The sequence below is a fragment of the Mytilus californianus genome, unplaced genomic scaffold (assembly GCF_021869535.1).
Source record: "Mytilus californianus isolate M0D057914Y unplaced genomic scaffold, xbMytCali1.0.p SCAF_5, whole genome shotgun sequence".
Lineage (NCBI taxonomy): Eukaryota > Metazoa > Mollusca > Bivalvia > Mytilida > Mytilidae > Mytilus > Mytilus californianus.
The window spans coordinates 77,268,862-77,281,973 of NW_026262701.1; the positions used below are offsets into that span (position 1 = coordinate 77,268,862).

Consider the following 13,112-nt stretch of genomic DNA (forward strand, 5'->3'; position numbering starts at 1 on the left):
TTTTTATCTATTTATAATAACATACTCACCCATCCAGAGCATATTAAACATGTTATGTCAAAGCCTAATAGCACATGACTATATCTACTGCAAAACCGGTAACTTGAAACCATAACATTTTCATTGTAAACGGGATCGTTATAACTGTATAGGCCGCCACCATGTAAGCAATCTTTATATTTCCCCATGGCAATGGCATCCACTATCACTCCAACTAAACTGAGAATTCCTAGAGCAACACCAAGACCAATTTGTATGCCGCCAAACACTTTTAGTCTCCCAACTGGAAATTCTTGTTGCTGGATTCCGCCTGTTTGAACAGGTTGATTTCCAAAGCCTTGTATGACCAAAGGAGGGGACACAGGGCTGTTTACAGGAGCTGCTGACATTCTGCAAAACAATAAACAAAAAAGGATAAGGCATAAAACACATTTGGTGCTGTCAGATTACACTATCATCAAATATATGTAGTCGTTATTTTGGATATTGACCACATTATTGCATTTTATGTTCTAAGTTATCTTGATTTGCTTCCTAAATGTTATCTTTTATCAACATTATCAACTTTGGTTTTTACAATAATAAAACATGTTTTGATATAAAATCCATTATTTGACAACGAAATTATCACTTTTATTGAGGTTTACGCTGACATTCAATGAAAAGAGTATATTTTAGCACGTTTAAAAAAATAAAATACTTCCAAAGTGGAAAGATTTTTCAAAACCAAATATTTTAAAACAGAAATTTTTCAATAAAAGGAAATTAAAAAAGAACAGAATAATAAAACAATATGAACAGTTATTTCTGTTTTCTGGTATCAAAGAAAAGAATAGCAAAAAGAGCGACTTTGGAACGTCCCAATTTTAGTTTTGATGTTTGCAGCAACATTCAGTGCAATAAAAAAGCTATTTACAATGCAAGAACCTTACTACCTTTTGGTCATATAGATTTTTACGAGTTCAGAAATTTAAACATTCTTCTATGTCAAATGTTTGGGTTAAGGCGTTTTTGAAGAAGGTAAATCCACAAAAAGCGCTTCTTATAACTAATAAGTCGTTATCACGGCAACAAGAGAATTCACATATAATATATCTAGAAGACTACTCTAATCAAATGTTCACTATTTCGAATTTTTGTGATTATCCAACCAAACAGCGGTTTTGATGAGTGTTAGGCCTCATTCAAATTTGAAGGGAATTTGGGGAGAACTAAAAACGATATATGGGCGACAAAAATTGATATTAAATATAATTTTAAGCTATCATCCAAAACATTTCAGATTTGTCTAATTATTGAAGACATATGTAACTGTGATGAGGGGAAATATGCATACAAATCTTTTGGGGATCTAATTAAACAAAATCGCTATCCCGAGGAAAAAAAGAAATATAGAAATTAAAAAAATAATTCTATTGTTATGTTTATCGCATTATTCTTCAGTTATGGATCATTTGTATCAATAATTCGAAGCTTATCAGTCAGGAATTGAAGGCGATATACGTGCGGCAATAATAAAAAGATTAGAGATCTACATTTAAATATGAAGAGAATTCAATAAAAATTACTGTGTAATGATTTGTTTGTTTTTTTTTTTGTTTTTTTTGTATTTTTTTGGCCATGGTGTTGTTTGTTTTTTAATGACTTATGATTTATTATTGCTTCATTTGTATCTTTTTTCTGTTTTATTAGCTGATTTATTAGTATTACTGTTCGTCAATATGTAGTTCCGATGTTAAATGTAGTCATCTTTCAGAAAAATAATATCTTTTTTTTATTCTTAAACAGCAAATGCATAACATAAATAATATAAAAACAATTACAATATGCAAACTATACAGAAATATCAAACTGACAATAGTAAATAGTGCGTTTAATAGATATTAGTTCTTGAAATTTAATTGCATTATGTCTGTTGGTGAAGTACTTACTAGTACAATGATTACGTTTTCAGTTAAAAACTTTGATTAACAGATAGCACACGATTAACAGAAAGCACAATCTACATATAACGTTGACAACATCGAAGTTATATGAAATAACATTTACACTTAGGACGTGTTCACATTGAGAAAAACTCGGTGTGGTTTAAATGTACTCAACACGTAAACTGCACTCTATTATGTTCTAATAGATAAACAAAATGATGTTAACATGTAGTTTAAATGAGATTTTGACTACATGCATTCGATTGTCAATGTAGGCTTTGTGTAGGTAAATTGTACACAAAACTAAATATTAAGAACCTGGATTTTTATTATGAATATTTAAGGAAGTTACAGATATTGAATAAAAATAATTATAATAATATTATGAATTTACTTATTTACCTATTTATATGACAAAAACTCAAAAATTTCTCAGTTAAAACATGACTAAATTTGAATAGCCTTAGAGGAACGTTTGATTTCCAGTGGAAGGTGGGAATTTTTTGCTGATGGAATATTCATTTTACACCTGTTGATAGAACAGCTTATTTATTTACGCGAAAATTATTTTCACTTTTTGTAAACAACTATTTCTTACAAAGTTATGTATTTTGTAGGACAAAATTTTCATTTTCACCCTGTCTTGGACAAGGTTATTGTCTACAGTAAGTACCAGTCTAGCATATTCATTCCAAAAATCACCCCAAGTGTGACTGGGGAATAAAAATATAGTCACTTAAATCTTCATCCGATTGGCAAAAAAAACCTTTCTAAAGTGGGGCGTTCGTTTGACTGTGCGGAATGTACAAGTACACAGCCACGTCCGGTCAGAATGGGGACATTTAATCCAAAGCCTCGTGTAGAGAGAGTAGCACGACGCTCTCTTTATGTTTAAAACCTTTGCAACAAAACTTTGAGGGTCCGTAGTTGGATTGTTGCAAGGCAAATTTTCGGTTCCAATCATATATATTCTTTTCAATGGCAGTCCAAAATTCCCCGATCTTCATTCCGGACAGCTTCTATACAGGACCTAGCTATTGCATATATGTTCTCGTCCTGAACATACATGAATAATTTGAACACATTGTTTTAAAGGAAAATTGGAATTTAAACCATGCATCTCCCCCCCTAATCTGTGACTCTCGAAATAAAAAAAAAATTAAAAAAATAAAGTACGAAGTTGATGAACATTGAGGAACCAAAATTCAGCTAAGATTATCTATTTCCGGAGAAGAAAATCCTTAGTATTTCAAAAAATTCAAAGATTTGTAAGCAGTTAGTTTATAATTATAACCAAATCAATGATAATTATAAAAAGAAGATGTGGTATGATTGCCAACGAGACAACTCTGCACAAGAGATCAAATGACACAGAAATTAACAACTATAGGTCACCGTACGGCCTTCAACAATGATCAAAGCCCATACCATGCATGTCAACACATATATTTTTTTTTATTCGAGCGTCACTGATGAGTCTTTTGTAGACGAAACGCGCGTCTGTTTCAAGACATACTGTGACCTATAGTTGTTAACTTCTATATCTTTTGGTCTGTGGTGAAGAGTTGTCTCATTGGCAATCACACCACATCTTATTTTTATACATACAGAATGTTGCGGTATTAAACATGCCCAACATTCCCCCCTAAACTGGACAGTGGTCAAACAGCACGACACAAGAACAACACGATATAAATAAAGGCAACAGTAGTATACCGCTGTTCGAAATTCATAAATCGATTGAGGAAAAAACAAATCCGGGTTACAAAATAAAACTGAGGGAAACACATCAAATATAAGGGGAGAACTACGACACAACAGAAACACAACATTTAAATGTAACACACACAGAAACGAACTATAATATAACAAAAGCCATTTTCCTGACTTGGTACAGGACATTTTAAGAAAAAAATGGTGGTTTGAACCTGGTTTTGTGGCTAGCCAAACCTCCCGCTTTTATTTATGGCAATGTTAAATATAACATTAAAATGACAACATTACATGACTACAATACAAATAAATGGGAGAACATATAGGATAGAGAAACATACGAATAATAGCTAACAAAAGGTACCAGGTTTAAAATTTAATACGCAAGACGCGCGTTTCGTACACACAAGACTAACCAGTGACGCTCAGATCAAAAAAGTTTGAAAGCCAAAACAAGTACAACACGATATAATAGTTAACATACTTGGACCGTGCTATTTATCTTCTAAGGGACCGATTTCTCCTTTAATTTGGGCGAATTCTAGAGTAGAAGTATTCAATTTAGACCCACAACAAATAACTTGCACTAGCGCGTTATCAAAAAGTAAAATAACAAAAATACCGAACTCCAAGTAAAATTCAAAACGGAAAGTCCCTTATTAAATGACAACATCAAAACCTCAAACACATAAACGAATGGAAAACTAATGTCATATTCCTGTCTTGGTACAGTTATTTTCTTATGTAGAAAATGATGGATTAAACCTGGTTTTATAGCTAGCTAACCCTCTCAGTCGCATAAAATTCAATTATATTGACAACAATGTGTGAACAAAACAAACAGACATAATAGTTAAAGATTTCAAAAATACGGGTACAGCAATCAACATTAACATGATTAACGACTTCTTCAAAACACCAACAACAATATCACTTCTAGTAACGCGTTTTTAACGAATTCTTCAAAGCACATGATTTTAAACTGATAATATCGTAATCAGAAAATTTCGTTGACTGTTGTGCCTTGTCCAACTGGAACAACTGGAATCAAAGTAAAAGCCAAGTATAACATGACATGGATTTGGTTCTTAACATCTGACATTACATTCAGACTATGGTATGATTATGTTGAACAGAAAATTCATTGACATAATTTTATCAACAAAGAGAGTAACGAGAAATAAAGATTACTTGACTTCCACTTCAAAATACGTATACGGTTTTTATTTTTTATTTTTTTGACACAAATGGATTTTATTGTAGATAAGTGAAACTATAAATCATCTTTGCATTGGCTCTCTACATTAACCGCCCCATTAAAAAGTTGATGGCAAATAACAATATCCAAAGAATTAAAATTTCTGAAGACGGTTTCAGATCGCTTTAGATATGTGATCAAGGTAATATTTCCTTTATAGTTTATTAGTGAAGCATAGTTTTTATACACATCATTTAAATGAAATGTTTCTCAGTAAAATGTATATACTTTTTTGTAAATAAAAAACACCAACTTACTTTTTTAATAATCAATAGTATAAGCGTAATTTTTGTGATATGATCCTAACTTATGTGTTCAGAAAACAATTAATACAAAATGCAAATTGACAGAAAACTGTCATTGTCTCATTGTAATTTCTTGTACATTAAAAATACGATACATTTATCAAATATTTAATTTCTTTTTTCTAATCAAAAGAATCGATATGTTTCACAAACCTTTTGTCACGTGTGTATATTATAACGCCAGTGAAATAGTCAAAGATCTGGTCAATGTACTTCCTAGATGCATCTTTAATGCGTAAATCAACCTATATATACCTGTATCTATTCAACCAGAGCAGTTTTATGGTGAAACATTTTATGTTTTGTAAACAACCGCCGCTTACGACATTTAATATCAAATGACACATGTTTAATCAATATCACAATTAATATTACAGGTTCTGAAATTTTTTGCATTGTATCTGAATTTCATGAGATCGCGAGCAAATTATTGCAGTATTTGTTAGATTCTTTCTCTGATATGGTCTTTATTTTTTTTTTTTTTTTTTGATAGTGCACCGCATATTTTTATTAATTAATTAAAGCGTCACTGACTTCTATCAAAATCATCTTCATATATGATAGATGCATAAACTTTTTACAAGTATCTTTCCGAACGTTGGCTAGCCAACCCCCTCCCCCCCCCCCCCCCCCCCCCTTCCCCAGGTGCATTACGTTTGCGCGCATTTCCATTACATTTGCGCGTAAAAATCATTACGTTTTGCATGCATTTATTTTACAAGTAAACTCAGGTAAAAACAGGTAAACAAAGGTATATATTGTTTTTTTTAATCTATTTTTTTAACTTTTATTTATTTATTTAACTATTATTAATTTATTTTACTATCTTTTATTTATTTAACCATTTACAAGTACCCCGTTCGTTAGTCTCAATCCACTGCTCTCCAAAGAGTAGGTGGAAGAGGGATTTATTATGCACAAGCACTTACTCCTAAAACTATATACAGATACCAATTTTAAATCATAGCAATATCTTGGCTTTGTTAATGTTGGGTATTCCTTAAGCCTTTCATGATATATGACCATTGTCAAACTCTTCGGGCCTTTTTCAATTAGCGTTTGTTTTTATAAATATTCATCAACTCACAACGAACTAATTGAATAGGCCCAGCAGTTTGAAATATTCGTACTTAAGTTAGATATATGCAATAAGCTGTTACTGGATTTCTCATGATCACTTTATTTATTTTTCTTAGAATATATATATCTATGTGTGTGTGTGATTTAAATTAACAAATATGTTCAAAATTAATAACTATAGTCATTTTTATTATGAATTGTCTTCATTGTACCTGTGTTACCTGTAAAATGAATGCGCTAAAATGTTATCAAAGCTGAGCGCAAACGTAACAAATTCTTATCCCCAAATGCGCGCAAATGTAATGCGCCTCCCCCTTTTTTCCTTCTTTTCAAAATCCTACATCCGCACCTATATATTACTTTAATGCATTACAAGTGTGTATGTGTACGTAAAACATTGTTGAACATAATTGAAACTTTTTGTTATTTTTCACAGCACAACAGTCGTGATTGTGTTGCGTCCTTTTTGTTTTGCATACAATTTAATACCTATGTACATTTTGACGTAAAAGTGAGTGTTGAACTTTAGATTTATTTTGGTTGATTAAATAAAAAAAAATCTAAAATAAAACTAACAAACATTTGCTTGCAGAAAGTGTTCAAAAATGGCTGTATTTGAACTTTTTTACTTTTTTTATTCGAGCGTCACTGATGATTCTGTTGTAGACGAGACGTCTCGCGTATATTAAAAACTGTTTTTTTACATTTTTTTTATCTATATAGATTTGAATTAAATGAGTTCAAAACCAAAATTACTCAATGAAGATGCTAAAGCCATGCCAATTTAAAAAATTTCGGCTTGGCATTACTTACTTCTGAAGCAAAGTTTCATGTTTATTAAATACAATTATTTTCGAAAACAATACAGACATAGTTGTTGAATTACAATTTCCTATAAATTCACCAATAGTCGAAAATGCAATGAAATTAAACCTTTCTGTTAGATGCATATCTTTAATGTTTTCCTTTTATAAAACTATTTGATGTAAGCTGCAAATATGAATAAAGAAATTTAAAAAAAAAAGCGGACAAAATTTAGTCATTAAATAACATTTCTTTGAATTTCAATGATTAATTTAGTATTCTTGGTAGTTGCAAATAACTTCCTCACCTAAAATATTTATTTGGACAGATTTACAAATGTTAAGAATTAAACCGTCCATTTACTTCGGTTAACTTTATTCTTATTATTTGTATGATGGTGGATTGATATCACACAATGGTGTATTGACCGTCCTTTGTTGTGTACCACCAACAGCTTGAATCTGTTGATCTGTTGATGAAGTCGTAGTCATTACTTGATACCGTTGCGCTTTTGGATACTGCACTATTTGGTTAGCTGTTCGTCCACTATTTGCCAGGACGGGTTGATCATTTGTCATAGAAATTGGGTTCTGCGAACGGTTAGGAATCAGTCCAGCGTGTGTACGTTGCATAATAACAATTCCCTATAGATAAATAAAACTGTGAGAACAATGTATATAAATAAGATCATGCATTATTTTTTCACGTAAAGAAACAATGATTAAAGTTCGTTTTTCTAGATTTACTTTTATATGGAGCATTCAAAATAATAAAATATTGAAGGCAAGGGGTATATAAAGCTTTAGGATCTATATGACGTAAGGAGAAAGTAAATATCACAATACAGTAAGAAGAATCCCTGTACCTTTTAAATGTATAAAGAATAGGAATTACCTCATTAATTACAATGCGTATTCTAAAAAAACATTCCATAGATATTTGTATTTTTTGGGGAAAATTGGATAACCTCACATCTTGCGACTGTCTGAGGCACGCTAACCCTGACATTTCTTAGAAAGATCCATTGTATCTATTCATTTTAGACTCAATTCCCCACGAGAAAGGCTGAATACGAGTGTTCCACCAAAACCTAACCGATTCCTAACAGTAACGGCAGTTGTAAGGGTTCTTTTGCAGACATCTTTATATACACTCAAACATGATGACATCGTAATTTCCCAATGTCTTCAATCAGACCGAATTTGCGTGTAAAATGATATTGTAAGATTTGAGCATAAGCAAATACATACTGATTATGATGAACGGAAATAGATTTTCTGTCAGCTTTGTACGTTAAGGAGTCGAGGTATAATGTTTACAAACTTTTGATAAGTTATAGGTTTGACCTTAATTGATTTAAACCGGTTTAAGAATCTCATTTGATTTTTCTTTTCCTTCTGAGATATTTTTCAACGGAATCAATTATTCTGAATTTATGTTCCTAACTGATATACTACAAATATAACATAGATTTCCATCGTCAATTATCTAGAAGACTTTGAAAGTATGTATCTAAATGAGATTTCTTCATGCTGTTTTATTCAATGCTGTTATACTTGTACTGACTCAGGACTTTATCTCTAAAATGCATAAAATACGTAAATCTTTACTCTTGAACAGAGGTGGTAATGAGTCTACAACGTAAATATGCACCCATAAGCTGCATATGCTGTCCTCATACATGTCATTTGATGAAAACTGTTTCAGCTGGGGAGAAAGATACGGGTCAACATGCTCAAGATCTGACTTGATATGCGCTAACCTGCTGATTTGATGTTTCCCATGCAGAGCAGCAACAGCAGAATGATGCAGAAATGATTGCCAATACTAATTCTGCAAAGGAGAAGGCAGCCAGCAAAGCTGACAGAACCATAGCTTTCGAATCGTGCCTTTCTTGCTGCAATATAAGTGTAAGATCAGAATAAAGCAAATGAGCAAAATTGAAAAAAACAACTTAATAATCATTTAATACATATTTCAAGACAATACGTTGGTAGCATAAAACTTTAATAATTCCAAGCCCATTAAACATGACACATGACTATTTCTCAGAGATGGTTTTCAATTGACAGATAATATAATTTTTTCATTTAGTGTTTATTAATATTCACAATTTTGTGCACACTCCTTATTATTTTGGTTTTAACAAACTCCATAAAAATTAGTTACATCGCTCTGTATTTATTCGTCTGTTTATAAAGTTTGTTGGAAAATGTGTTGAAATACCACATTGGTAATAGTCTAGTCGATTGCTAGTGGTGCATTTAGTTGAGTTCAAAGTGAATATAAAACTCCTAAGATAGGAACTTAAACCTGAATGAAGAATTTCAATTTCTTCTGACGATCATTTCGTAGACCAATCAAAAAAATTCAAAATGTTATTCGATACGGTTGTGTAAAATATTTAGCTGCATATTTAGGAACAAGGTTAACAAATATAAAACTTTAAGCGTATAAAACTGAAAGTGTGAAACATAACAGCGGAATGTTTCTTAAGTCAACTTTTCCTCAGGGAGGTCTTGGTTTTAGTGAAGTTACATAAATAAACTGTAATTCTGTTTCATGTTTAATTCAAAACTTAAATATTAGTTCACAATTAAATTCAGTTGTAAAACTTAATTAAATGTCAATTTAGTACAATTTTTTTCGGTAAAAAAAATGGAAACATTAAGGTATTTTTTCAAAATCAAAATAAAAACAAGAACTGGCGATTAAGCAAACCGATAATCAAATAAATGTAAACTTTTGATTCCCATTTTGGTGTTATATTTGTATTTCTGGAATAATCTTCATCGTGAACGTTCGCACGGAAAAAAATTAGAAAGCCCATACAGAAAACGTTTGATATCATTAAGATCAAAGCAGACCTGAGTCAAACAGCAAAAAGTTGATTATTGCCTCATGTACACTTATATATTATTTGCGTTAAAGCTGATATTGACAATACGTTACACTATTGAACTAATAACATACTATAGTATATATTTGCTCTGTTATGTGTAATTGATAACCACTACTTACTATGAATGCACCGACTACGCCAAGACTAAACATAGTTGGAACAAAAACGGACCCTCCAATTATGCTACACACCATAAATGCAGTTTTCTGAATAGATAACATTGAGCGAACATAAATCTCCTTTAGATGTAAATGTAAAAATTTAATATATTTTTGAGATTAAAATTATTGTAATTATGTTTTCTTCTTTTCAAATAAAACTTAATCCTGTATCCGAATATAATGAAAATGTCCAGAGTTCAAACATTTCTACATAGAGAGTGAAATGCTACCTTAATTCTAATACTTCCACTTTTGACTTGATAATTTTTAAGTTTTTTTATTGAATTCTCCTTTTCACTTTTATTTCAATGAAACATTAACGCTAGTCAATTGTATATAAAAGCCTACCAGCCATATCCAGCTCGATTTCCTCTGCCTTGACATACACACAGGCAGAAAACCGGTAACAACATACTGCAATTAGAAAATTTAATAGTATCGTTTATTCATCTTTTCATCGTTGACTGCTAAACATTGTGTTTACAAGAATAATTATGTATTTTAAAGCCTCTGTTTGACAATAGAAATGTGTGTTTATCCTTTCGTACCCTTAATCTTGTCATATTGTAAAATAAAACATAGCTGAGAGGGTGATAGAGCCGATTGTTACCCCGAGAAAACATTGTCAACTGAGGCGAAACAGAGGTTTATGGAATCAACCTTCGAACAACATTATGATATGGGTCACCTATCTTTCTTTCTAAACTGATCTCATTTTAAAAAAAGGCCTATCTATAACGTTATATATCATAAATAATCCTACTTTTTTCCAATTGAATCGACAAACTTCTGCCAAATCTGTAAACAGTGGAAATATTGTGTACAGATAAAAAGGGGAACGGATTTGACTGTAGATGGATGAAATTGTATGACCTACTAAAGGAGAAATAATAGGTTTGCGGTCAAGGTAAGTTACATCCGGGCTTTGAAGTGCATGCATATTGGAATAACTGCAGGTAATACAACGTGAAATTTCTCATGCAAAATGAAAATAAACTCTTCGTGCGAACAAAGCGCATTTCTAGAATTACCTTCATCAGAAACGCTCGAACCTAAACATTTAAAAGGTTTGAATAAATTCATCTATGGCTACTTTTACCGCAGGAAATTGGATCTTATGAGAACGGGAGAATTGTTTAGTTAAAAGTTAGAAATGTCAAGTTACAATTTAGGAATGTCAACCTGCAAGTGAGATATGTCTAGTAGGAAATATGAAATTTAAATTTGAACTGTGAAATGACAAAATGGAACAGAGAAATGTTTACAATTCAATGTTAACACCAATCTTTCGATTAGGATTATTTTATAGTTACCTCAACATTATACACTTACCCAACCAGAAAATATTAAACAAGCAACGTCAAATGCAAAGAGTGTGTGCCCATCCTCATATCGATAACACAACGAATAATAATATCCATAATAAGTATTAAAATAATAGCCATAATAATCCTTATTGAAACAATCATCGTATTGTTCCTATGCATTGACATCCCAAATCACTCCAACTAAACTCATGATGCCCAGCAAGACACCTATACCAATCTGTGTTCCTCCAAGTACTTTAAATGTCCTTACTGGAAATTCTCGTTTCTGGATTCTGCCTGGTATAGCTTGTTGGATTTCTACCCTTTGCGGTACAAATGGAGATGGCAAACGAATATCTGACATTCTGAAATTGAAACTTCAGGTTCACAAGAGGCTGAATCGCACAACGCGCAAACACATGCAACATCAACACCTTAAGCCAAAATACCAGCGACTTTTAACACAAACAGTATGGTTGCATTTCTCTTTGATTTAGATCTACTCGTAGATTATTTTCAAAACAATGATAAAGTTATGTCAGAACAATATTCCCTTATAAGAAGACAAATGCCGAATCGCTCAGGAAAATGGCCATTGTTATATTATAGTTCGTTTCTGTGTGTGTTACATTTTAATGTTGTGTTTTTGTTGTGTCGTTGTTCTCCTCTTATATTTGATGCGTTTCCCTCAGTTTTAGTTTGTAACCCGGATTTGTTTTTATCTCTATCGATTTATGAGTTTCGAACAGCGGTATACTACTGTTGCCTTTATTTTTAATTTGATTCTTCTAGATCTTGCAGTGTGATAATTTCTTGCATCTCTACATGTTCCAAGTTTTCATGTAATAGCCGAATGTGAACAAATAGTCAAAATATTCATTTAAGGAGAATGGTTCCTAGAATTGGCCTATTAACAATTTCTTACAAATGATTTTTACTGTTTACAGTTTCTCTCTTTCTATCATAGCTTTCAAAAGGATATCAAAAATGCAAAAAACATGATGATTATTTTAGTGTGAGAACAACAGCAATATGGGATGCTTTCAATAAAGAATTGAATTTAGAATCTTCCTTGAAATTATAAATTTACAATTTAAGACTATTCACTCTCATAGATCAATCTATCGTTACTATTGCAAACTATCATGTTTTTCCAAAACTTTTTATGATGTCTCAATAACATCTAAATGAAAAGTACCAATTTAAACTTTAGCGTAATGATATAAAAATAACGATTAAATAATCTAAATCTGGTGCGTCCGCGGCACTTTTCTGGATTTGCCTTCATCTCCAACTGTCAAAGTAAAAAAAGGAAAGATAAAATAGATTAAGAAACTTTAAAAAGGTGAAAAAAAAGTATTTTAACATGATGAATCGTTATTTTTGGTCTCATTTGTTCCTTCAAAAAATACAATAACTACCACAATTTGTTATGCAAACATGCAGCAGTGTGTATACGGATTTCAAAGAAAACAGCAAACATGAAAAGAGGTTTTATAAGGCCACTTTTTAGCCCCTTGAATTCAAAAGTCAAAAGGTGTTATAAATCTACGAAATAAAATCCTTCATATATTCATATGACATTCATCTGACAGATTTCAGTGTTGATGATATTGAATTTTGTCTTACATGTTTGTATGTTGGCTTCAAACTT

General features: G+C 31.5%; 1 protein-coding gene across 7 annotated transcripts in view; it reads right to left on the reverse strand.

The window, feature by feature from the left end:
• The window catches only part of LOC127703077 (uncharacterized), a 126,502-nt gene that overhangs the window by 16,446 nt on the left and 96,944 nt on the right, over nucleotides 1-13,112 (reverse strand). For 4 of the 7 annotated variants that reach the window (XR_007982658.1, XR_007982657.1, XR_007982656.1 and 1 more), the window contains 6 exons: nucleotides 11,484-11,823; nucleotides 10,500-10,565; nucleotides 10,110-10,196; nucleotides 8,851-8,985; nucleotides 7,396-7,732; nucleotides 30-390 (listed from right to left, as the gene is read on the reverse strand). The exons of 1 other annotated variant lie outside the window; for it this stretch is intronic. Coding sequence is in view for 3 of the 6 variants with exons in the window: in XM_052207471.1 (XP_052063431.1) it covers nucleotides 30-389 (360 nt within the window). In the remaining 3 variants the exon portion in view is untranslated. Of the gene's footprint in view, nucleotides 1-29; nucleotides 391-5,357; nucleotides 5,820-7,395; nucleotides 7,733-8,850; nucleotides 8,986-10,109; nucleotides 10,197-10,499; nucleotides 10,566-11,483; nucleotides 12,607-13,112 lie in introns of those variants that run through there. 2 more of the 7 variants (XM_052207473.1, XM_052207472.1) reach the window with 2 other exon arrangements.